Source organism: Chanos chanos, chromosome 3 (assembly GCF_902362185.1).
Source record: "Chanos chanos chromosome 3, fChaCha1.1, whole genome shotgun sequence".
Taxonomy (NCBI): Eukaryota; Metazoa; Chordata; class Actinopteri; order Gonorynchiformes; family Chanidae; genus Chanos; species Chanos chanos.
In genome coordinates, this window is record NC_044497.1 from 52,065,276 (window position 1) to 52,089,174 (window position 23,899).

At 42.0% G+C, this 23,899-nt stretch overlaps 1 protein-coding gene across 1 annotated transcript in view; it reads left to right on the plus strand.

Annotated features, from left to right (window-relative positions):
* Nucleotides 1–23,899, plus strand: part of myo5b (myosin VB) — a 42,550-nt gene that overhangs the window by 662 nt on the left and 17,989 nt on the right. Inside the window, exons 2-15 of the mRNA XM_030768044.1 lie at nucleotides 8,935–9,134; nucleotides 12,735–12,873; nucleotides 13,478–13,649; nucleotides 15,127–15,271; nucleotides 16,434–16,590; nucleotides 17,378–17,521; nucleotides 17,693–17,774; nucleotides 18,143–18,250; nucleotides 18,426–18,535; nucleotides 18,785–19,050; nucleotides 19,656–19,737; nucleotides 19,844–19,984; nucleotides 20,328–20,450; nucleotides 22,147–22,230. Coding sequence (XP_030623904.1) covers nucleotides 8,935–9,134; nucleotides 12,735–12,873; nucleotides 13,478–13,649; nucleotides 15,127–15,271; nucleotides 16,434–16,590; nucleotides 17,378–17,521; nucleotides 17,693–17,774; nucleotides 18,143–18,250; nucleotides 18,426–18,535; nucleotides 18,785–19,050; nucleotides 19,656–19,737; nucleotides 19,844–19,984; nucleotides 20,328–20,450; nucleotides 22,147–22,230 — 1,953 coding nt within the window. The remainder of the gene's footprint in view (nucleotides 1–8,934; nucleotides 9,135–12,734; nucleotides 12,874–13,477; nucleotides 13,650–15,126; nucleotides 15,272–16,433; nucleotides 16,591–17,377; nucleotides 17,522–17,692; nucleotides 17,775–18,142; nucleotides 18,251–18,425; nucleotides 18,536–18,784; nucleotides 19,051–19,655; nucleotides 19,738–19,843; nucleotides 19,985–20,327; nucleotides 20,451–22,146; nucleotides 22,231–23,899) is intronic.

Sequence of the window (23,899 nt, forward strand, 5' to 3'; positions counted from 1 at the left end):
AGGTTCCATCATTAAATAACCGCCTGATTTTAAGCACAATGCACTGTGCACTTATTCGATATGAACACGTAAACGTCCAGACCATAGTAACTATGTTAGTCTCACATGTGTGAAACAATGGTAACCAAGCCTATTATGGTCTCACTGAAAATTCTGGCCAACAGTCTGTCGGTGACTTACTCTTGGAAAAGAGAAGACTAATAACTTAATGGCTATCCAAGTTTTTACCGTCTTACTCAACAAGCAACTGTACTGAGATTTATGAAATCATTTACTTTGAAGAGAGAAAAGATTGAGGATGAAGAATTGTGCGAATCAGTTTTTCTGGTAGTAACGTACATAAAACATTAATACACTGGTTTGATTATTTGTTTAAATGAATATTTGGACCCCGTAAACTGTCCCCAGGCTTAATCCAAAGAGTTACAAAGTAGCTTATGCAAGGGCAACAGAATTTCCGTATTGCATTTTGAAATTGATTTCAAAGATTAACTACAAACCCAGGTGCCTATTATAAATATCCCTAATCCCCTGCATGACTCAGGCCTTTCCACACTCTTTCACCAGAAATGTAAAAGAAGTCGCTCTCCGTGACCACTGCTGTTCCCAGTACAATAGTGCCCAAGTGCCATTAACATCTGATAAAGTGATTTGTGAGGGAAAAGAAAGATTTGTTAAGTTTCTTGCTTGATGCAGTACTTAGGTGGTTCTCAGTATGTTGAACTAACTGTTTTTTCAATTAGGGACACTAATGTCATTGCAGCATTTGAATATGTTAGTGGATGTGCCTTCCAAAAGTTTCTTAAACTGTGGCGCTGACGCAGTGTTTTAGATGTTGTGGATATAGTTCTTGGATTTTAGACTCAAAGACATTAGGTATCACTCATGGCTCTTTGTATTAGGTAGATGTGTTCTGAGTTTTAATCAGTTAATTTTGGCCGTGTCAGAAATACATAATCCTATTAAACTAACCAGACTGTGGTGTCTTTGTGCGATTTCTTTTTTTGTTAACATGCTAATTTCTTTGGACAAGGATTGTATTATGTTCTTATTTTTTTTTTTTCTTTTGTTTGTCGCGGCTGTATTTAGAATGATAAAGTCAAATCGCCATTGTCCAGGAAACCAGTTTTCGACAATCCATTTTGGTATTAAGGAACTGATTTGTCATTGGCGTGCTATTGACAGATTCTGTTAAGGCCAGTAAAACAAGTCTTCTGTGGAGTTATTGCTTCAGAACGTAGATTAGGTCTACAGGACCATCTCAAGACATGACATACTGGCTAATTCTGTGAATGATTACACAGTTATGAAAGAGTGACTCATTAAGTGATGTCATGTTGATGTTTTCTGCATGTCTTTGTCGTTGGTTTAGCGCTGGAAAACATGATGTCATTAATCCAACCTGTTTTCTAATGTAGCTCCGGCCCCGTCATGCGATGCGGTGTAGCCAAATCTTGCTGGTGGGCTTTTTTTTTTTTTTTTTTTTTTCCTCATGTCAGTCCTGATGGGCTTATTAGTTCAGAGGCTTAGCGACCACTTTAATTTTCAGTCAGTTACAGATAGATGGTGCAACATCTTAACCCCCCCCCCCATCTGTTACCTCCCTAATCAAAGCCCACTTACATCCACTGACTCCTTAAACACACTCCTCTGTAATCCACTCTGAAGGCAGTGAGACGGAACCAGAAGCTCCATCTGTCTTGTCATTGTGTATATTCCAATAACATTCAGACCCAGTCAGCAGAAGGTTTAGTCTTCATACACCCAGACTGAAAAAAAAAAATAGGTAGCCTGTAAGATCATAGCCTTTAAAAAAAGAAAAAAAAAAAAGATTAAACTTTCAGCCTGCTGCCTCTCAGCTGTGTAAGCTGTGGTTGGAAGTGTTTTATTTGTTCTTAGGCTCAGGGGCTTTTTGGGGTTGTATTAATTTGGTACAATACAACCCCCCCCCCCCCCCCACGGTGAGGTTTTGTTTTAGGAGTAAGTAGCACAAGTCCTGAGCGTGTTTATAGGAATTCAAATTCAAGAGTGATCGTTCATTCATTCATTTATCCATCCATCCATCCATCCATCCATCCATCACTATATGCATCCTCTTACCAAAACATTCTGTTGTTGAAAGGAATTTAGCATCCTGATTCACACACATCCATTCTTGTATATCTTAAGTTTACACAGTGCCTGCTCTTCCCCTCCCCCTCACAACAGTTGTCCAGGAGACAGTCAGCTGTCATTGGCAAATATGGCATTTGATTTAACCGTTGACCATATATAGTTATCGTTGTGAATCACCATCACAAGGCATTCAGTAACCTTCAGTTCAAAGTGTGTGATTTGCCATAGAACACAGCATGTCTTTACCATGACTTTATCTCCTGAAATTCAAACCCAGGCCTTGTTTTGTATTCAGTTACTTCTAGAGTTGCTTTATCACCTTTTTTATATGGAGGTATTTATGCCACACCGGAGATTAGTAGTTAGGCTCTATTTTGTGTTGCTATATGTTTATAACAGTAGGTTGGTCTGCATTAGGAAAGTTTGAAAGGTAATGCAACAGCTTCGGTGGTTCCTTGTGTGGAGGTAGCACAGAAGGTCTTGGTAAACAAGTTCAGTGGATCCTGGGGGACTTGAGCTTAGAGCCAGGTGTGTTTGCGTGTGTGTGTGTGGACTCTCCCTCCCCCTGAATGGCTGTTCCACTCCCAGGTCAGCTGACGTCACTGTGGTGACTGATGTTGAAAAGGGAGCTTCCAGTTAAGGTTGGGTGAAGAAATCCGAGTGGAATTTGTGAGACTCAGATTCTTCCATTGTAAAGTTCACACACACTGTTAACTGTGAGAAGACAACCAGTTCCCGGTTTACTAAACAGATAAGTGTATGGAATTTCACTTAGTGTTATGATGTATTGTCCACCGGTGCAGCAAGACCTCTTCATGCCCTGGTTATTTCAAACCACCTCAGAAATTACAGTACATTCTCTAGCACTAAATGTTTTTTTTTGTTTTTTTGCGGTTTCAGTCGCCTGACTTCTGCTTTGAAAGTGATATGGATCCTTCTAACTGAGCATACTCTGCAACCTATGCTTTACCTTTTACCCTCCAGTTAAGTAGCCTTTGCACTTCACAATTCAATAGTGATTTGTGAACTTCTCATTATTGCATGGTTGTATCTAAGAATTTCCCCATAATACAGCCTGTGACTTCTCTGATCTGTGGACTGACCAAAGATCAGAGAGAGAGAGAGAGAGAGAGAGAGAACAAAAAAAAACACTTCCTCCAGAACACACCCAGTCTGTCCTCCTGGGACAATTGTCATCATGTTGATACCTATGTGGGTGGAGTTATTAGAGCATGGAGGTGGAACACTAAGCTTCTTTCTAACAATTCTGAACCTGCCTTTCGATAAAAGGGGAATACTGGTGAAACCAGTGAGACCTGAGAGAAACCAGTGGTTTAATACTCTTCCCTTTTTCCTAATTTTGCTGAATCACGCTTTAATTAAAAAAAAAACAAAACAAAAACACGCACACTTGATCTGAATTGAACTGTTCTCAAACAATACATAAAGAAGAATGCGGAACGTGTTTAAGCGGAGCGTTATTTGAAATTGCACCGTTTTGTATCAACCGTAATGAAAAACCAGTTACACCAGTTACTTAAACTCGACTTTGTGAGAAACTTGGATTTATTGCGGTCTCTTTGGAAGGAAACTCTTATCATTGCCAGACCATGAACTTAGTTGCTGACAGGATGACGTGGACCCTGGAGTCTTTTGTTATGCAACAGAACCACACCAAACCAGTCGTACAGGTCTTATCTCTGCTATTCACCTGTCTGTTGTCCCCTCCCATTACGACTCAACTCAGCGTTTCTTTCTTTCTCTTTTTTTTTTTTTATTTGTAAACTCAGTGTCTTCACAGTGTCTCTCTAAACATGCAGTACACACACATAGCCACAAAGACTCACTCTTACTCACTGATCTGTCACCTTTGGCCCCTGGGGAGAGGTGTGGTTACAGATGGCTTTCACACATATAGGCCCACATATGTTAAAATAGCATGGTTACTGTTTACCAATGCAATTTTTTTTTGTTTGTTTTTCGAGGTAATAAACTGTCTTATGTGACAGGTTTTCCTATTGCTTTGTGCGGTTACCTGTCTGGTTTCTAAGCGTGACATACTCTCGGGTAATTCTGTTGACCTAAGATTTCTGCAGCTGCTAGTAAAAAAAAAGCCATTTCATTAAGTCAGCCAGAAACTACATGAGAATAAACAGAGAGAAAGTTGAGGTCAGCTCTTCCCGACACCTCAACGCAGGATGTGTCCCGCAGCAAAGCTGGAGCCTGTGAAGACAGTGAAGCGTACCTCTTTAAGAAATGATCATTTTGTAGGTTTAGCCATGTTTTTCGCTTGTACTGTGAATCTAGTGCGTTTTCTTAAGATTATGTTAGGAAAACGTTGTTGACAGTGATATGTCAGTAGATGTGTGTGTATCACTCAGCTGGAAAAGGATCTGTGAGAATACTTAGGTAGGGAATATAAAGTGAACAACTGTACGTTTGCCAGTACATGGTTTGGCATTGCTTCTCTTAAAGCTGAGAATGTTGTGCTTCATTCTGCCTGAACAGGTGTCATTATTCCGCCCTGACGGAGAAAGGTGATGACATCGGTGACATTATATGAGACACCGTCAACATTAATAGTCCAATTGTTTCCTTACAGAGTCATAAGTCAGACAGCTTTTGTTGTGTTGTTCTTGTTGTGCGGGACAAAGTGTTCTAAAGATGTGTCCAGTGACTTTAAGCTCACAGTAGGTGTGTTTCCACGTACATCCTCTGTTTGATCTCTTGTTTGCGGTGCACAGAAGAGGCTGACATTGTTTCAACTGATGGTCCAAAGAACCGAATGGGGTGACTTTTTGTTAGTGTCTTTGCTGTTGCTGACACAGAGAGGTTTTATTAGGAATGTAACTTCTGATCATGAAAGTGCACATCGACAAGAGCTTTTGACAAACATTTGATTGAAAGATACTTCAAATTCTTTGAAAACTGAGCTCTAAGAAATATGGTTAATCATTTTTGAGTCCTGTTATTAATTTTTTTTTTAACAGTCTGTGCTATAGCACTTCATCAGACAGGTCTTATCTGATTGGAGGAGAAAATAATAAATTGGCTATATGATGACAGACGATTAAGACCCTGGTATTTGGGGCCTTCAGTACTTATCTGGGGACAGATAAGATGATGTGTGGTATCATATCTGTCTTATTGTCATCCAGGATGGCCACAGGGTGTGAGGTTTGTAAATGTGTCTTCAAAGAGAAATTGCCTCCCCGGCTATGACCATTCATCCGGCCTCATCTCTGAACGAGTCCTGCCGAGTTGGATATGTCGCATTGTTGGTTCTTAAAAATTGAAGATCCCAAAGTTTGACCAGTCAAAAGATTTAAAAATGGCCCGCAAGCTCAGTGTTCTCAAAGGAAAAAAGCGACTAATACTTATTTTTTAATGTGAAAATGAAAATGTCCTCTCTTCTCTCTCCCTCCCTCCCTCCCGCTCTGAGGTATCATTGTTCCGTTGCAATCCACGCTGTGAAAAAGAGACTGCAACTTTCAAATGAGAGAGGGTAAAGTATACCTTCAGAATGGCCGAGGAAGCTACTTCTTCTGCTGCTGGTCTTTTTATCACCTGTCAGATGCTGAAAATTCTGCCATTTCATCTTGCTTTCAATTTTGCAGTCTTCACCGCTTAACATCATGTCAGTGGAATGATGCATGAAGAAACTAACGTAAACATTTTATAAGTAGTGTTTTAATGCAAAGTGTCATGTCATTGATGAGTTCATTAATATTTAGTGAGGTGTCAGTCAATACTAGCACATCAAGGGCACCACAATATTGAATTTGAACCTTGAATTTGTGTGTGTGTGTGTGTGTGTGCGCGCACCCGTGTGCGTATGCGTGTGTACGTGGGCTAAAATGGGACACTCTCCCTCTCTCTCTGTAACTGGACATGAAGAGGTCTATTGTAATGTTAATTGAAGAGGACGGGAAAACAGCTAATGACTCGGCCTGTATCCCTGCAATGCCTAAAGCAGAGGTGTGGTTAGGCTCAATGCGTTGACAACCCCCCCCCCCCCCCCCCCCCCCCACCTCGCCCCCCCGGGGATTCCTCACCAGGCACCCAGCTTGTTTTTGTTGACGTTGCTGTTAATTGAGGGTCAGAGCACTACTTGTTAAGCCATTGTGTGCAGGTCTATAAATATAAGAAGAGGCCTCCATTCATCCCACACACACACAAAAAAAAATGTATCTCAAATTTTTGGTCAAATGAAAAAAAAAAAAGTAGAGTTCAAATATTTTTTGGAAGAAAGAACTTTTTGGTTTCTTTCTGCATAGTTTCAGCTTCATTCGACGAAAGCAGCCCCTCAAAGCACAGGCTTCAAGTTTTATGATAATTGCTTTTTCTTTTTCTTTTTTTTTTTAATCTTATTCGCTTGCCCTAATTACAGTCCAAATATGATACATACTGAGTCTGAATCCTTTGGTGGTGCACTGTGAAGTCTGGGTTTTTACATTTTAACAGAATTGCCCCAGAAAAACAATCTCAGTGTGAGATCAAAATGCTCTCTCCAGTAGCTGAGTCGACTGAATAGAGAAGTCCCCCCCCCCCCTCCCCCCCCCCTCCACAAGTTACCCATACTTGCTAAATTTGTGGAGACCAACCAGACTAATCTGTGTTGTCTCCCCTGTAGCATGCAGTGCATGATACCAATCTGAGACTGGGAGTTTAAGAGAAACGGTGATTACTGGTGCTTTGTTTCTTAGCTTAAAGAGTCGTGACTATAAAGTAAGAGACGCTGAGAAGAGAAGAGGAGTGGTACATGTAAACTAACGCGATTGTTTCTCTTAGATTTTATTGACTTTTTATCTCCGTGCTAGCACCAGCACTTTAAAAATGCTTCAGCAGTCTAAATGATAACGCCATGGTCAAGATGAGGTTTATTGATTTAAAAAAAAAAAAATAGCTTTATTTCTCCAGCGGAGCCTCCCACGGATTCACTGCTATGGCCAACACGTACTCCGGGGCTGTTTTTATGGGTGATTCATTTTTGGAAAAAAATTATGAGTTGGCCAAAAATGTTGCCTGGATTCAGTGCTTTGCTGTACAGCCTCAAACAGTTCCATTTGTTGTCAGCCGTGTGACTTTACTATCTCATGAAGCGTTTCGTTAAAGTAAAGACGTGTTTTTAATGTTTTCACTGTACCTATGGGACGACAGTGTAGATAAAAGCCATGATCATCCAAGGGTGAACAAGCAAACAAAAACACTCATGCAAAATTATAGTGCTCTATGTTTCTAAAAAAAGAAAAAAATCACACCCCTTACAATTATTTAACTTCAGCTAAACCATAAAAACATTCTTTCATGTTATTGAAGCATGCTCCGTTGGGCCTTCCCGAACAGGAGAGCTTTGACACGGGAAAGGGCATTCAGGCCCCGCCCACCACGTGTTTTCTTAGCCAGCTGACACAATGAGGTAAGAGTTGTCTGTGTTTTACAAAGCAAATGAGCCAATGGTTCACTGAAGACCTGTTTTGCATGAGATCTAGGCTACTACACACAGGAACAGAAATGCCAGATATGCTTTCTCTGTCAAAAGCCAGCTGCGCTCAGCGAGTCTCACTCTATCAAATATTTCTTAGATGTGTCTTAACTGTCTTCGGCTGGGTGTGGTCGCTCTGTTCCACCGTTACTGCTGAAGACGCAGGACATATTAGAAGTTACAGAGTGACGTTATGTGTGAGGTCAGTTAGAGCATGTGACTCAGATGAGCTACATGCAATTGTGGTAGTGCTTGTCCCTGACAGGACATTCATACAAACATTAAGCCACTCTGTTGATTACACAAAAGTCCTAAGAGACGGTCGCGTGACCTCTCAGAAATGATGTGAAGGCCGTTAAGTATCCGGTCGGTAATTGGGGTTGTTTTCATTTTGCTTTTGTGGAATTTCTAAAATGGGAATAACATCATACTGGTGTGCATTGAAATGGCCTCATTCATAAAGATGGAGCGCACTGACAACAAACATCTCACCATGTTTTATTCTGACAAGGAAATGACTTATCCTAAACAGTGAACTTGTATCCTTTCACTCCACCTCAGTATTGGACTTGGAATCTCATTAAGGCCTGAATTTCCATACATAAGCTATTTCTTCCTTTTTCCGTCATATGTGCCGAGCGATTCCCGCCATAAGGAATACGCAATACCAGTCACGTGACTCGTTTTGACTGGCCCGCGCCTGTCCCCGTTGGGACAACAGCCTCTCCCGTATTGACATATCTGAATCACGTTACGATGAGTTGATTTGTTCAGTCAGAGGCATCTGTATTGGATTAAAAGAGAAATGTTCGTGATCCGTTTTGGAACTGGACAGAGAAACGCAGGTATAGGTGACACCACCAACCCAATGCATCCTTACAGGACAAACAACCAAAGAAACTAATCAGTACGCATGCTGTGCAGGCAGTCCCCGAGTTACGAATGTCCGACGTACGGACAACTCGTACTTACGGACGGACTGCCATAAAGCCTATTGCATTAAATATTTGAGGTAAATACAATGGTTCGGAATCACGAACGCACACACTGCTTTGTGACGCTCATGAAAACCGTTGCGCGGTTTCAGCGGTTTCGTCGGCTCGAGGAAGGAGAACGCCGTCCGCCATTACGCACATTTGAATAACTGACGCTAAATAAAAACCGAACGTCCCTGTTCTGACTGACCTACAAACTCGACTTAAAGACAGACTTAGGGAACGGATCTCATTCATAACCTGGGTACTGCCTGTATATCTTTTTAATTCTAACGAAAGTTCGTAACTTCAAAAGATCTTTTTGTTTATGCGTATCTTTAAGAGTCTGTATGAACGTAGATTCTGACATGGCAGGTTGGTTTTGGGTGCGAGGTGACTCAGCTGTGCATGCCTAGTTCCCAGTCAGACCACTCATACCTGAAAGCCCAGAGCGCGTCTGAGGAGCCGACATGTCTTCGGCATAAGTGTACAGCTCTGAATGGCTCAGTGGCTCTGAATCATGTCCTCATTGTGTCAACGCAGATTCCAAAAACCTCAAGGTAAAGGAACATCCGGAAAGGACCGTTTCATTCCTCATTCATTCGAGCATCCAGGAAACGGGAGCTCTCCGCGCGTTCCTGTAGTTCTGGGAACGCCGCACTTGAGGAAAAAGCCTGTACTAAAACAGTTCTTTCCCCAGTACAGTTCAAATCCAGCTGCCTAATAATTAACCCATTCCCATTTTGTGGTAGAATTTGCATGGATGTGTTTGAATGCAGAACTAGGACGTGAATGTGTGAGTGTGTTTTTGTCCTGTTTGATCCTTTAAATAAACCCCCCTCAAAAATAAACAAATAAATATATCCCAGGCACGTGCCAATAACACAGGACCCCATGTGACGCGCTCATGCCTGCGTTCCATCAGAGATAGCGGCGTGGACTCCTGTGCACCGGCACAACTCGCTCATATTACCACATCTCCTTCACTATCTGCTTCCCTGTCTTATTAAAGAGGATTATAAAACCATGACATCAGTACGCAGTGCTCAAATATGCGGTGTCACCTCGTTGCTTCAGGGAAAGAGATTGTACAAAGTTCCGTGCCTCATCGTCTCACTGCGGATGACACGGGTCTTTTTTTTGGCACGAGGTGCCTTTATCTTTAATAAGGTGTCTTATCTTCAAGGCTTTTCCTAAAGTAGAGTTATATCAAGATCTGAGAGGTGGGGCTCGGGCTCACGCGTCAACACACGTGCGGTCGTTGAACAAACTCTAATGTTCCCTTCAGAGCACAGGAAAGTCTGAATACACTCATTGAACTGTAAAAAAAAACAAAAAAAACAAAAAGCAAAAAACTATAGAGCAGTATTGTCAACAAATCTGTTTGATGCTGCGTGTGATGTATGTAGAATTAATGTCGCTATTTTTAATTTAGTTTAATGGCACTGCGCTGGAGGGGGAGATGTGCTTAGCGACTTGTTTTGTTGTGTGTGTGGTGTGGTCGTGAAGCTCCATCCTCATTTCGACGATAAACAACATACAGAGAATCAGGACGGGAAATTCATGGCATTTACAAACACCACAACTCATTTAACTGAGAGCACTCCACATCTCAGTATTTCATCCTAATTCCTCATTGTTTTCAAGTCTTCGCCTTATCGCACAAAACCAAAGTTTCTCCCAGTCATATTGCAATGGCTTTCATCAGTGCCAATGTAGATGGGGTTTTTTTTTCTCCCCAGCTATCCTGTCTCATTGCTGTGATAGCTCCTGTCCATCTCGTTCTTGTATTTCTGTTCTCTCTCTTTTTCCTTTTGCTCTGCAGTCCTCCTCTCTCTCTCTCTCTCTCTCTCTCCCACCCTCTTTCTCTCCATAGTACATATGAGAAAAGATGCTAAAGGAATGTTTTTGCTGTTTGCCTAAACTCTGCTGAGTCACACAATTCAATTCTGTCTTTTCTATTTGACTCTCTTCCTTGATTTGTATTGACATGAAAGAAGAGGTGTATGGATTTTTTTTTTTTCCTGGGAGTTTGCTGTGACCCCAGGCATACACATCATCATTTCTCACTGAGAGAATGTATACGTAGCATCAGCCAGCAGAGTCATACACAAATGGGGATTGACAGACATGACTATTGTTTGTGTGTGTGTGTGTGTGAGCGCACGGGGGTAGGGGGTGGGGTCAAATTCAAATTAATATCATCGTATTAAATTCAGGACGCCAGTATTTGAACTGGTATGAAAACATTTGGTTCTGTGTGTTTAGTATTGGAATGTGGGCTTCTGTGTGCTCTCTGAGAATGTTTAGTTCTGTGTGTTCAGTTGGGAATGTTTTGTTCTGTGTGTTCAGTTGGGAATGATGGGTTCTGTGTGTTCAGTTGGGAATGTCTGTGTGTGCGTGTGTTCAGTGTGAAAATGTTGTGGTTTTGTGGGTTTTTAAGTCATAGTGGTCTTTCCTTTACTTTTTTTTTTTTTTCAACTGAACAGTGACCTCCAGTGACATCTTTTTTCCTGCTCTGTTATGAGAGCTTGGTCAGCAAATATTAAGCTGAAAAAATTACAGCTTTTTTTTTTTATCATTTAAAATTAATCATGTTAACGTATAGAGACCAATAACAGAGGTCATCAGCAGAGATGAATAGTATGTTATGAAATTCATCAGACTTTTAGCAAGTCTTTTTAGAAAAAGTATGTTCTTCACAAACTTTCTTCACTTTCTCGGTTCATCTTCTGTCCCAACCAACGGGAATTAAGAAACAATGAGAGGCAGAATGTAGGCTATGCTTTTAGAAATGTAAGGAGAGCAATTTTGTCTTTATAACGCTTTGGGCTATCCACATAATTCCAGTGCAAGTAAAAATGTGTCGATCCAGACTACAGAGGCAGTGCCCTCTCACATTAGCATTTTACAGTCACGCAGAGTCAGAGTTTTGAATCTTACGTCGACATGGGCATCAGCTGGGGTTAAGTTTCAATGGTAGCACTTTCTGGACTGAATAAAAAAAAAACAGCATGGACCAAGTGCCAAGAACAGTGTACAAAGCTGCTTCAAACTGAAGCCCAAATTGGCTTGTTGCTGATTCTGTATCAGTGGTGCGGCGAACTATCTATCTGTTCTGTCTTCCTGTCACTCTTCCTCTTGACTCTCTCTCTCTCTCTCTCTCTCTCTCTCTTCATTGCTCAGAGCACACTGATCGGAGATCAGTCGACTACTGATGTGGCTTTGAAGCCCTGAATAATTTTAGATACTGAGAGAGGTGACTGACAGCCTACCTGAACATCACCTTACTTGGTTTCTCGCCGTCTTTTGTCTATTCTCAAAGTGCCCCTGCCAGCATCTGCTATCTCATTCTGAGTGTCGTACACCCTATAATCCGTTTTGGAAACATTTTGAGGATTTTGGAAACATTTTGAGGATCATTTTGAGGTTTACAGTGCTGCAATGACCTCTGCTGCTTGAAAAGCGTTTTACATGAGGGCCTACGCGACAGACAGAGTAATGATCTAACACAGCTGTATGGCCTCTGTCACGTGATTGGTTATTGGAGTGTGTGTGCGCCCAGTCTTATCACTTTTTTTTTTTTAATGTGTACTGACTGAAAAGGGAGGAGGTTCATGATGGCCTGTTTCCTTTTATACTGTAAAAAAACCACACAGGGCTTTGTTTTTTGGGGGGGGGTGGGGGGGTTTGCATTAGTGTTTATCGTCTTTCGTGCTTCACCATAGCGTTTAAAAGAGCGCTTAGAGTGTGTGAATCATTTGAATTGATCCTGATCTGTCATGGAAAAGTATATGCAGAAAAAATGTTTGTGATGCACACATTACAAATGGTACAGATAGACTGTCTATGCTCTACCGCCTCAGACTTGGTTGCGTTTGTGAATAAAAAACTGTATCCAAAAGGACTCTATCAGGTACCCACAGGCCTATGCCTGTGTGTCTGTGCCTGTGTGTGTGTGTGTGTGTGTGTGTGTTTGTTTTTAGATTAGGGAAACTGTGCACTGACGGCAGTAGGTGCATTCCAGTCCTTCCATTCTCTGTTTGATTTTTTCAGTAATGTGTTGACTTAAGCAAAACAATTGTTCGATAGCATTGTCGTGTCTTTTTACTAATATTAACGCCATTTTACTATTGAGACGTTTCCAGTTCAATGTTTAGTTACATCTCTGTTTCACTGTGTTCACAGTACACCCGGGTATGGATCCCTGATCCGGAGGAGGTGTGGAAGTCTGCCGAAATTATCAAAGACTACAAAGAGGGAGATCCCATACTGCACCTCAAACTAGAGGATGAATCGGTAATCAAATGACATCTGTGCTCACTTCACTGTCAAAAAGCTTCACAGTCTTTGTGTAAAAGTCATGGACTTAACAGGACCAGACATAGACAGTACTTTGAGTCCATATCCCCGATACTACAATGCCAGATGAAAGACAGTTGAAACTGGTCAGAAACTCAACAATGGTACATCGGCGCTACTCAAACAAAAACGGTTCACTGTTAGACAAGCTTTGCTGAAATCTTATTGTCCCATTCAACTCTGTAGTGTACTGATAGTCCACAGTTTGTACATCATTAATCATGTTATGGAGAGTTAAGAAACTTCTGGTCCCGACCGTGTGACAGACTCTTGTCAAATAACAAAGGGATACGTCAGTAGAAATATGAATAAAAGGTGAACTAAAGGAATGATAAACCTCAACACAATCCCAACTCCTCCAACTATCCATCCAGCCACAGTCCCGGTAGACATGCCGACGTGTGGGTAATTAGTTCTGTAAGACCTCTCTTGGTATCTCTGTATCCAGATGGAGCTGCGTTTAGAAAAAACGAAACAAAAAAAAAAAAACCCAAATATGTCTTTTGAGTTTGTTGTCACTGTATTTTGTCTCTCTCACCAGACACTAGAGTATCCCGTCGGCCCTAAGCAAAACCAGCTTCCTTTCCTCCGGAACCCTGATATTCTGGTGGGAGAAAATGACCTCACGGCTCTCAGCTACCTTCACGAGCCTGCTGTGCTCCACAACCTTAAGGTCCGGTTCCTGGAGTCCAACCACATTTACACCTACTGTGGTAAGCCTTCTGTTTCCCTCCTTTTTTTACCTTCTCTGAGCTGAATGTTTTACGGTGTTCTTTAAACGGGCCCAGTGTTTGGTTTATATATATTTGTATATATATATATATAGCTCTGTTTTATGAGGCTGGTTTGTATGTGCTGCGTGTGTTTCGCACAGATAATATGACCATCTAATTAAACTGCCATCCTTTTCCCCTCCCCTATAGGCTCGTTATAGTTATTGTTGTATGTTTTGTTATTACTCATCAGTGTTGTGACCTCCTCTTTTTCCAAACGCCCAAAGTCCGCCCTCCCGAATCATTCCCACTATTATTCCCGGTCAGCTCCGAGTGACATGGTATGGAATGCACCGTCTGAAAGTGCATTGTGGGAGCTTAACTGGGACAGTAAACATGCATTGGTTTTATTGGTCAGGCTGTTCCTATAGCAACATACAAAGGCACGCATGGGTTTACCCTCCAGCCAGTCGCTGAAGTCTTTAGTTTTCCTCAACTCCTCTGTCTCATCTTTACTTCATGAGTCCCAGGCTGAAACATGGCGCTGGGGGGGGGGGGTGATTTGGTTTGACTTGAAGCGAAATCTCAGTGAAGCACTCTCTCTCTGACGTTAGGAAATGATGTCTTGATATCATCCACTCTGAATGCGTCTCTGAGAGTGGAAGAACGGCCTGTGATTCCTCTGCCTGTCAGAGAAAATCAGCCTCAGCCTATGGATCAGAGCAGACTTAATCAGCCCTGAGATCTGCACTGTAGCACCCTTCTCTGAATCACACAGTCAGGACAGCAGCACCGCCTTCCCCTCTCATGACCTACCCAGCAACTCATCTGGGGTGGGAGGACTCCTGATGGAGAATAATAATTGCATTTCCTTATGTGTCCTGATTTTTACAAAGTGCTGAAATATTGACCATGAACTCTTTGGTCATAGTATCACTGTACTGTCAAGTACTTTACTTGTATTTTTTTTTTAACAAATGCTTTTGAAATCCTTTTTTATAGTCAGCGATGAATCCATTTAAAAAAAAAAAAAAAAAAAGCAACGACGTTATTATCTTTGGTAAGGGATTAATGCTGTGTGCACAGTAATGCTAATGATACCAGTGTTTGTCAATTCGTGGTTTGATGTTTACTCAGTAAAGGGTACTCTCTCCTAACAGGAGCACTGTTGAGTCATAGTCACTTCTTGTCATACATGCATCAGCATCAGGACTGAATGATTTGCCTATGAAAAGTCGATGTCTTAATTTAAACCTTCTCGATTCGTTGTACCGACTCCTCAACCCCTTCAACCACGGAGCAGCTTGTTCCTGTTGATCACAGTGTGTTGAACACACTGAACACTGGTCTCCAGCACTTTGAGTCTGTCCACTGTTTGGACGAATTAGGTTATTTTTCTCTTGATAGACAGATCTTAGTCTTTATCTGCCAGTTCTAACATGAATCGATACGATTTCCTCTCCCTCTCTCTCCTCAGGGATTGTTCTGGTGGCCATCAACCCATATGAACAGCTGCCCATCTATGGAGAAGAGGTCATCAATGCATACAGTGGGCAGAATATGGGGGACATGGACCCCCATATTTTCGCTGTGGCAGAGGAGGCCTACAAACAGATGGCCAGGTACGAAGCCACGCGGCGTCAGTCACCTTCACTGTATTTGCAGTGATTACCTCCAGCGCCTTAGATAGCAATAACATTCCTCTTCAATGTATTTATCATTGCATTGCTATTAACTGCCTAATGACAATAAGGTTTGAGAACACCAGTGTTTGTGTATGTTGAGATCACTGCAGTAAAGTGTATGAAGTAAGATGAGAAGTACTGAAACTTTTTGAGAGGTTGGGAGAAAACGTCATTTGATTCAGTTGTTTTTTGGGGACACAGCCTGTGAATAGTCTCATAATTTACCCAGCATACTCGGTAATGGATCAAGTGGCACGTAATTATAACGTGCTCTGATGTCCTCGTTCCCGAGGCCTTTGCGTCTGTGTTGTGAATTTGTTGTCGTTTCAAAGCAAATCAAGAGAGGGACCGTCTCAGACCTTTGAATATAAGGCTAGGGGGAACCTGACCCTGGAGAAACAGCAGGGCAGTTCAGTGATGTGGGTCATGTAACAAGATCCTAACTGTTGAAGGAAATGAAGGAAAACAGCACAGCCCAGAGTTTGTATGACAGAACCTCGAGAGAACAGATCAACTCGGAAACAAATCTTGCCTACTGTTTGTTCCTTTTTTTTAATGTTAATTAAGTAAACTGATCTTTGTATCTGTCATTCAGACTAAGCTGACATCAATTATTTAGTCACCTCTCATAGCAGTATTTTCCTCCGTCACAGTCTCACAGGTTGTTTGTGTGTTTATGTGTGGTTTCACAGGCTGTTTGTGTGCTTAAATGTCTCTCCTAATTTGTTAACATCTTGCCATCTTATTGGTACATGTGACAGGTGACAGTTAGTAGGTTTGTCGACGGATGCACAGAGAATGTGAGAGATGTTTAGGGCATTTCCACTGATCCTTGCACAGAAGTCTAAGAGAGTCGAAGTCTTGATATGCAAGTCTCCTGACATACCTCTCATTTTCAGCCTGTTGTTTGTGTGCTCCCTCAACAGATTCTGTTTGTCTGAGTAAACAAGGACCCATTTCCTTACAAATCTTTAACATTAACCCAGATATTTCTACTTGTGTCCCATGTCTATAACGCTAGTCTAGTGACATGTGTGTAAATGTTTCTAAATGCTTCCTGACGTAAATGTCACTCGTGTCTCTACGATCTGGTCCACAGGGACGAGAAGAACCAGTCCATTATTGTGAGCGGGGAATCTGGAGCAGGAAAGACTGTCTCTGCTAAGTATGCAATGCGCTTCTTTGCCACAGTGGGAGGATCAGCCAACGACACCAACGTGGAGGAGAAAGTGCTCGCTTCCAGCCCTATTATGGAGGTAGGGAAAGCGATTAATCTGACAAATTAATCTGATTAATCTGATTATGATTGTCCTAATGAGTCAGTCATCCAGTGATGGAGGACTTGGGAGTTTCCATCAGGAAAAGGTGTTGGGAAAGTTTGGCTTTTTTTGAATTGGGCTTTTACGTGATAGATAAGGTTAGGAGACACAGTTGTTGTTTTATCGTTGGTGTGTTGTTATTAAGAATGTTTTAACGTGCATTTCCGAGTATTTTAAAATATAAATTGACCTTTATTATAATGGAGAACCATTGCATGTTTGACTGTGAAGGTGTCCTAATTTCACTGCTTTACCCCAACGCTCAATAATTGCCTTTAGTTACCATTCAGGACCAAATCTTGAGGTTCCTGTGTTTGGCTAAACTGATAAGAACAGGCTAGTTGTAAGTTACTCTTCAGGAAGTTAATCTTACTCCTGGGGACTGCTGCAGCATCTCCGAGCCAAGTAGCAAGATCTTCTTCTCTGTTAAAGGAACGTAGTAAAGCCCAGCCACTGAGTAGACAGAGAGAGTCAAGCTCTCTCATTACATGTGAGATATCATCACAGAGCATCATAAGAGCAGCAGGGTATAGATCACATCTCCACAGGATTCATAGCAGTCATTAATATATATGATCATGTCGACTGACAGGAATTTAAGACGATAATTTTACTGAGGATAGTTTGTGCTGCAGATAGTTTGAAAGGCCAGTTTCTTTGCTTATTCTCACTTATCACCTAACACCCCTCGCTTTCTCTTTGTTCATGCCCTTGCCCCGTTAAGGCTATTGGCAACGCAAAGACCACTCGCAATGACAACAGCAGCCGTTTTGGGAAATACATCCAGATTGGCTTCGACAGGCGGTATCACATCATCGGTGCCAACATGCGAACGTATCTGCTGGAGAAGTCGAGAGTAGTGTTCCAGGTAAGAGTGACTGCCGTTCTGTGCCTGGCGTAGGCGGGAAGCAATTAGCTGTTATTGCGGTCCTGTTTGCTAGGCTCTCAATTCATTAACGTCGTCGGTCGATGGAGCTCTTGATTAAGTGCTCTCTCTCTCTCCGGTACTGATGGGGATGTGTTTTCTTTTTTCTTTTAGGCAGAAGATGAGAGGAACTACCATATTTTCTATCAGCTTTGTGCCTCAGCCTCCCTCCCTGAGTTCAGTGATCTTGGCTTGAGTAGGTGCTCTTAATATGAGCTGGTCTGATTTAGATCGCTTTAACATTTATAAACGATTCAAATTAACATCGCCCACAGCGTTTTCGTTTCTGGTCGATTTGTGATTGCTAACTATCTCGATCTCTGCCGTCTGGTTTCCTACGCCAGGGCTGATGTTGGAAAGAGACACATGTTAAAATCAGGCCGTCGCGTAGTTTTCACAGCTCTGTGAAGCTCCTCTATACAAATTCAACGTGACATTATAAATACAAGCACAGAAGACTTACAGCACAGGGCTCTGATGCATTAACTTCAAATGAGTGTAATGACGGTTGGAGGAAAAGTGTTTCAAAATGCCTGTGTTTCCTCTGCTGCGTGTCCCTTATAGCCAGCGCAGAGGATTTCACATTCACCTCTCTCGGTGAGAACATATTCATAGAAGGAGTGAATGACGCGGAGGACTTTGAGAAGACGAGACAGGCCTTCACGCTGCTTGGTAAGGAGCATCGCTCCCGCTCCCTGTGCTCAGAGCCGTTTGTGTGTTCTCATCTCCCTCCTATTACAGATACGTTACACTGTATTCACATACCATGTAAAGCAGAGAAGTGTGAGGAGATCTCCGTACATTTTAAACACGACACTGTGTTTTTGTTGCTGTCGGCTTAACCCAGGTGTTAAGGAGAGTCATCAGATGAACATCTTCAAAATCATGGCATCTATCCTGCACTTGGGTAACGTGGAGATCTGCTCAGAGAGAGATGGAGAGTCCTGCCACATTGAGGTGATTGCTTTGGCCTCATACTGCATCATCATCATCATAGCATACACACGCACAATAAATGCTACAAATGCCAGCATTGATTTCCAGTTAAAAGTGATTGAGGAATACCATCATCCAGCATATCCAAGTTGTGGTAATCTCGTAAAACGATCATCTAAATGATTATAACTGGACCCTAATCACACTCATTTTATCTCTCTCTCCCTCTCTCCCTCTGTCTTTCTCTGTTTTGACCTGTGTGGTGCACAGAGAGACAACCCTCACTTGCAGCATTTCTGCCGGCTGTTGGGGGTCGAGCTGGAGCAGATGGAGCACTGGCTCTGTCGCAGGAAACTGGTGACGGCGGCCGAAACCTACGTGAAGAACATGTCCGCCGCCCAGGCAGCCAACGCCCGCGATGCCTTGGCCAAACACATCTACGCCCATCTCTTCGACTGGATCGTGGAACACATCAACAAAGCCCTACACACCTCTTCCAAACAACACTCCTTCATAGGAGTGCTTGATATCTATGGGTAACGCTCTTGGAATTGCCTGTGAAATATTGTCCTGTAGGCCAGTCAAACCAGTCCGTTATGGTTAAAATGTTGAAACACCGTCTGGGAAAATTTGTCAGTTACAGTTTGCTTTTGCGTAATAATTATAATAATCATCATCATCATTATAATAATACTGTTTATTCACGTAGCACGTTGTTTCAACACACAGATACAGATATCCCCTCTGAAAACGTTTAACATGCCTGGTTTTGATGAGAATGAATTTATCCTTTTTGACGTTTGGTACAGAAAGGAAATACAGACCTAAATACCTTAGTGTCTATGTAATAGTTTATATTCTGAATCTTTTTTTTCCCCCCTCAACGTGTCATTTACGCCTCTTTCGATTAGAATACACGATGAAAACATATTGACTCAGGAAAGTCAGTGTCGGCTCTGGAGATTCCTGCTTAGCTAATAATCACGCTCCCTGCTGAGGACTAGAATATTGATTAACAGAGCTGCAGACTTTTAGTGTTAGAAACTTCACTCATTCCAACTAACTGCATGATTGTGTATTCCCATGCAGAGGGACTGCAGTTTGTCCATAACTGTCACATCCTCTTCTCATGTCCTAACAGGTTTGAAACATTTGAGATCAACAGCTTTGAGCAGTTCTGCATCAACTACGCCAACGAGAAACTTCAGCAACAGTTCAACTCGGTCAGTTCCGGCAAAGTCATCCACTTCAACCGATGACCACTCTCTCCCTCCTACGTCACACTTTATGACACAATGAATTAACTCCTGTTACTCATCTGTCTTCCAGCACGTGTTTAAACTGGAGCAAGAGGAATACATGAAAGAGCAGATCCCTTGGACCCTCATCGACTTTTACGACAACCAACCCTGCATTGACCTCATAGAGGCCAAACTGGGTATCCTGGATCTTCTGGATGAGGAGTGCAAGGTGGGTCTAGAGGCTTATAATCATGTTTTAACTTTGTACAGTTAAACACTGCTCTTGTCATGGTGAACATCAGTGACACGGCTTTCTTATTAGAACTGGATAGGGAATGCTTTCTGCTTCCTCGACTATATTCTTGTCTGAAACTGGGTGGATTATTTATTCAGTTTGCCCATCCACACTTGTGAGAGAATGCTTTGAAGTCATTGAGTATAATTTGGAGCAACATCAAAAGAATAAACATTTTTTTTCTCCCTCCCCTCCTACTGGATAACCTAAATAGACAGTTCATTCTCTTCCTAACAGGGCTTGCACCTCACTCTTGTCCTCTGTTTTTCTCTGTCAGGTACCTAAAGGCACGGATCAGAACTGGGCCCAGAAGCTGTATGAGCGCCACTCAAGCAGCGAACATTTTCAGAAGCCCAGGATGTCGAACCGCTCCTTCATAGTGGTGCATTTTGCAGATAAGGTGGGTTGAACATAGAAAAAAAAAAAAGGCAGGTCTGAAGTTTTGATGTTTTTCGCTGGGGAAATCTACTCTGAGTCACTGCAGCACTGAGTCAAAGCAGAATCAAAAACATCCTCACGCAGTCACGTCAACTGCAATCCACAGCATTAGGTATTGTTACTAGGCAACATGGAAATTTAGAGCAAGGATGCTTCTGTCCATTCACTCAAAAACTGCTGTATTCATGGCAGAATTGCCGGTGTTTGATGGCTGTCATGAGTAGTTTAAGCATTCTGAAAAACTATTCATGCATGAACTGAGCAGTGCTTCTACTGACACGACAGTCACTCATTCCTGAGTGCCTCCTAAAATACTTCATCTCAGAGAACAATCTAGAACAGGGGTGGGCAAATCCGGCCCTGGAGGGCCGTGGTCCTGCTGTTTTTCTTGTTGACCAACTAAATACAGTCTCTGATTGGCTGAAGAGCATGCACACCTGTTTTCAAAGTGAAAATCAACAGGTAGCTAAGAGGTGAAAACAAAAACCGGCAGGACACCGGCCCTCCAGGACTGGATTTGCCCACCCCTGATCTAGAAGAACACCAGTTAGCGGTTAATCATTAGCACGAGAGAGACAGGTAACAATTTTAAGATTAGGGCTGGGTGTCAGAATTCTAATGTTTTTTTGTTTTCCTACCTAAACAAAACTAGGCTCTAACAGAGGGCTTTATGAGACTGTAAGCTTTACAGGAATGCCGAGGTGAATATATTCTTGTTTTCACAAAGGCTGTCACAAGCTATAATTGCTTTAAAAGCGAACACTTAAAGTGCTTGAGTTTAATCACCCAGCGCCCTGTCGAATGCAGAGGCAGTGGATGAAGTAGACACAGACAGTCATTGCAGCAAAATTATGCAAGGTTTCAGTTAGTGGTGCCCATGAAAAATAAAAAAATGATCATGTTAAGTTTGACTGATGTGTGTAAAAAAAAAAAAAAAAAAAAAAAGCCCTGCTTTTCCTCCATCAGTGAATTTTTTTAGAGCAAGCTCTTAGGGGCTTTCTCACGTCTTTCTGTTTCACTTCAAATCTTTTCAGGAATAGGGACATGTCCTTGCTTTCTCTCTCACTGCATTCCCCCAAGGCCAGAGATATGAAACCTGGAAGAAAAGAAAGAGGCTAGTGTGTTCTGTTGCGCTGTGCAACGCTATTGGTCGCTGGTAAACAAAGAAGAGTGCAAGTTACTAGGGGTGTGATTCTACACAAAACTTAGGGTTTGGTACTTAATTCAGTTTTGGGGTCATGATTCAATAAAAAAAAAAGGCATCTTAATTTGCTTTTTTTCAGACAAAGTGCACTTGAATACACTGTTAAACTATTCTTAAGCACAAGGTTTTTTAAATAACGTGGCAGCGTGTGTGTTAGTTTAGCTGGTTAAGGATTGGAGCGGTATTGCAATCCGCATTTCATCACGTGTGACTGTCCATGTGAAAACTGTAGCTCAACCAATTCTTTGTCCAGTACATTGGGGTAGCTATTGCCCAGTGAAAAATTAATCTCTCCACAAACCACAGGTGCCCCACCAGACGGTTCAGTGGGGCTACATTTGCCATTACACCCCTACAAATTACATGTCTGGTCCCCTTTCAAACCAGACCATGCACTGAAACCATGCTTTCAGTGTGGTGTTTCACCGCGGTGCTGTGCTGTGCGCTATTACAGGTGGAATACCAATGTGATGGCTTCTTGGAGAAGAACAGAGACACAGTCTATGAGGAGCAGATTAACATCCTGAAGGCAAGCAAGGTAAGAACAAATTCAAGCATCAAAATGAAGATGAAGATGAAAGATGCTTGTTTTGCATGAACAGTTTTTGTTCTATTTTTTTTTTTTATGAATTGTTCAGTCATAAGTCATGACTCCTTTTTTTTGTAGGAAATGACTAGTTAGCACTCAGATGAATCACTGAACACTGAATCAGTGTTTTTTGTTGTTGTTGTTGTTGTTGTTGTTGTCAATAGCTATTTCCCACTATAGACACAGAGAAGACAAGGAGACAGCGTAGTCACTGTCTGTAGTCACTGTACTGAATCTGGTCTTTTTCCCCGTCTCTGCCTAATCTGAAACGGCGTGACTTGAAACTCACTTAATGCTCATGTTCTCTTCCCTGGAAACCTCTTGACTAGTAAAGTGATAAAGTGATTTAATATGGGCCGTGTAGAAGAAAAAAAACAAAACAAAACAAGGCCTGACCCCTTTTCTACACCTTGGAGATATGAACCAGTATAAGAGTGAGAATGACAGACTGATAATGAAACGTTTGCGTCACTATGCAAGAACTACAGCGATTTCCTCTTTCTGTGTCAATACCTGCCCTGGGATTGTTTTCCTGCTCGTTTCTATAACAACTACATTCTTGGGCATCTGAGACAATTTGATTTGTGCTCACTCAGGCAGCAGACAAACAGAGGGTTAGTGTAGGTTGCTGCTGAAGAAAAGGAAAACAGCGTTTTTAGCACAGAGAGGGCAACACTCGTTAGCAGTGTCTTCAGTTCGTTAGCTTTGAATTCATCAATCGATTTTACAAACCCCTAAAGCGAACCTGTGTTTTCACGCTGATAGTGAGCTCTCTTTAAAATGGCTTCTTCAACTGCTTTTGTCGGTCTCATAGATTTAACTTTGACACACAGCCGTGCATTCTGCTCCTGCTGTAGACATTACAGCTCTGACTGCTGTTAGATTACAGAGACTGAAAGGGTCTGTAAACCACTGCAGTTAAAGGGTAGTTTGTCCTCTTAGGGCCACTGAGATAAGCTTCACTTTTAAAACTTGCCGAAAGGGAATATGATTCATTCTGTTTTCTCTTTAGAGGAATATCAGTTATGGAAACTGCAGGATATTGGAGTTCATTAATGATGTTTGTTTGGAGTACAGCCAATGCAATTACAGACCAACATAGAACGTAAAAATGATTTTAACTCATACTTAGTTAGTGCGAGTCATACTGAGTTCTCCAGAGTCGACTGTGTGATGTTGCTGTGGATGTTTGGTGTTTTCATGTCTTCACTCAGGACATGGTTTTATTGCTCTCACTACAAACCCTTCCCTCCATTCTTTTGTATTAGCTGATCTGACAGAGATACAAGACCAATGATTGGTATGGATGAATGGAGTGTCAACGCTGCTGCGTATCAGTCCCATCCTATCAGACATATCAGTGACAGAGACATAATGGAGGTTATCAGTGTGTCTTCCCCAAAATCCCAGGCCCGGCTGTCTCTATCTACTCAGAGAGACAGGATGTGTGTATCACCACAATCCTCTGTGGCCCTCTCCAGTGGGGATCCCAGAGATGAATCTGATTTAAAAAAAACAAACAAACAAAAACGTTTTTTTTTTTTTAACGCTTTTTTTTTTTTCTTTAAGTGTTTTAGAATGTTCTCTTGAAGCTCTCTGTGCGAATGTTTTCTCATTT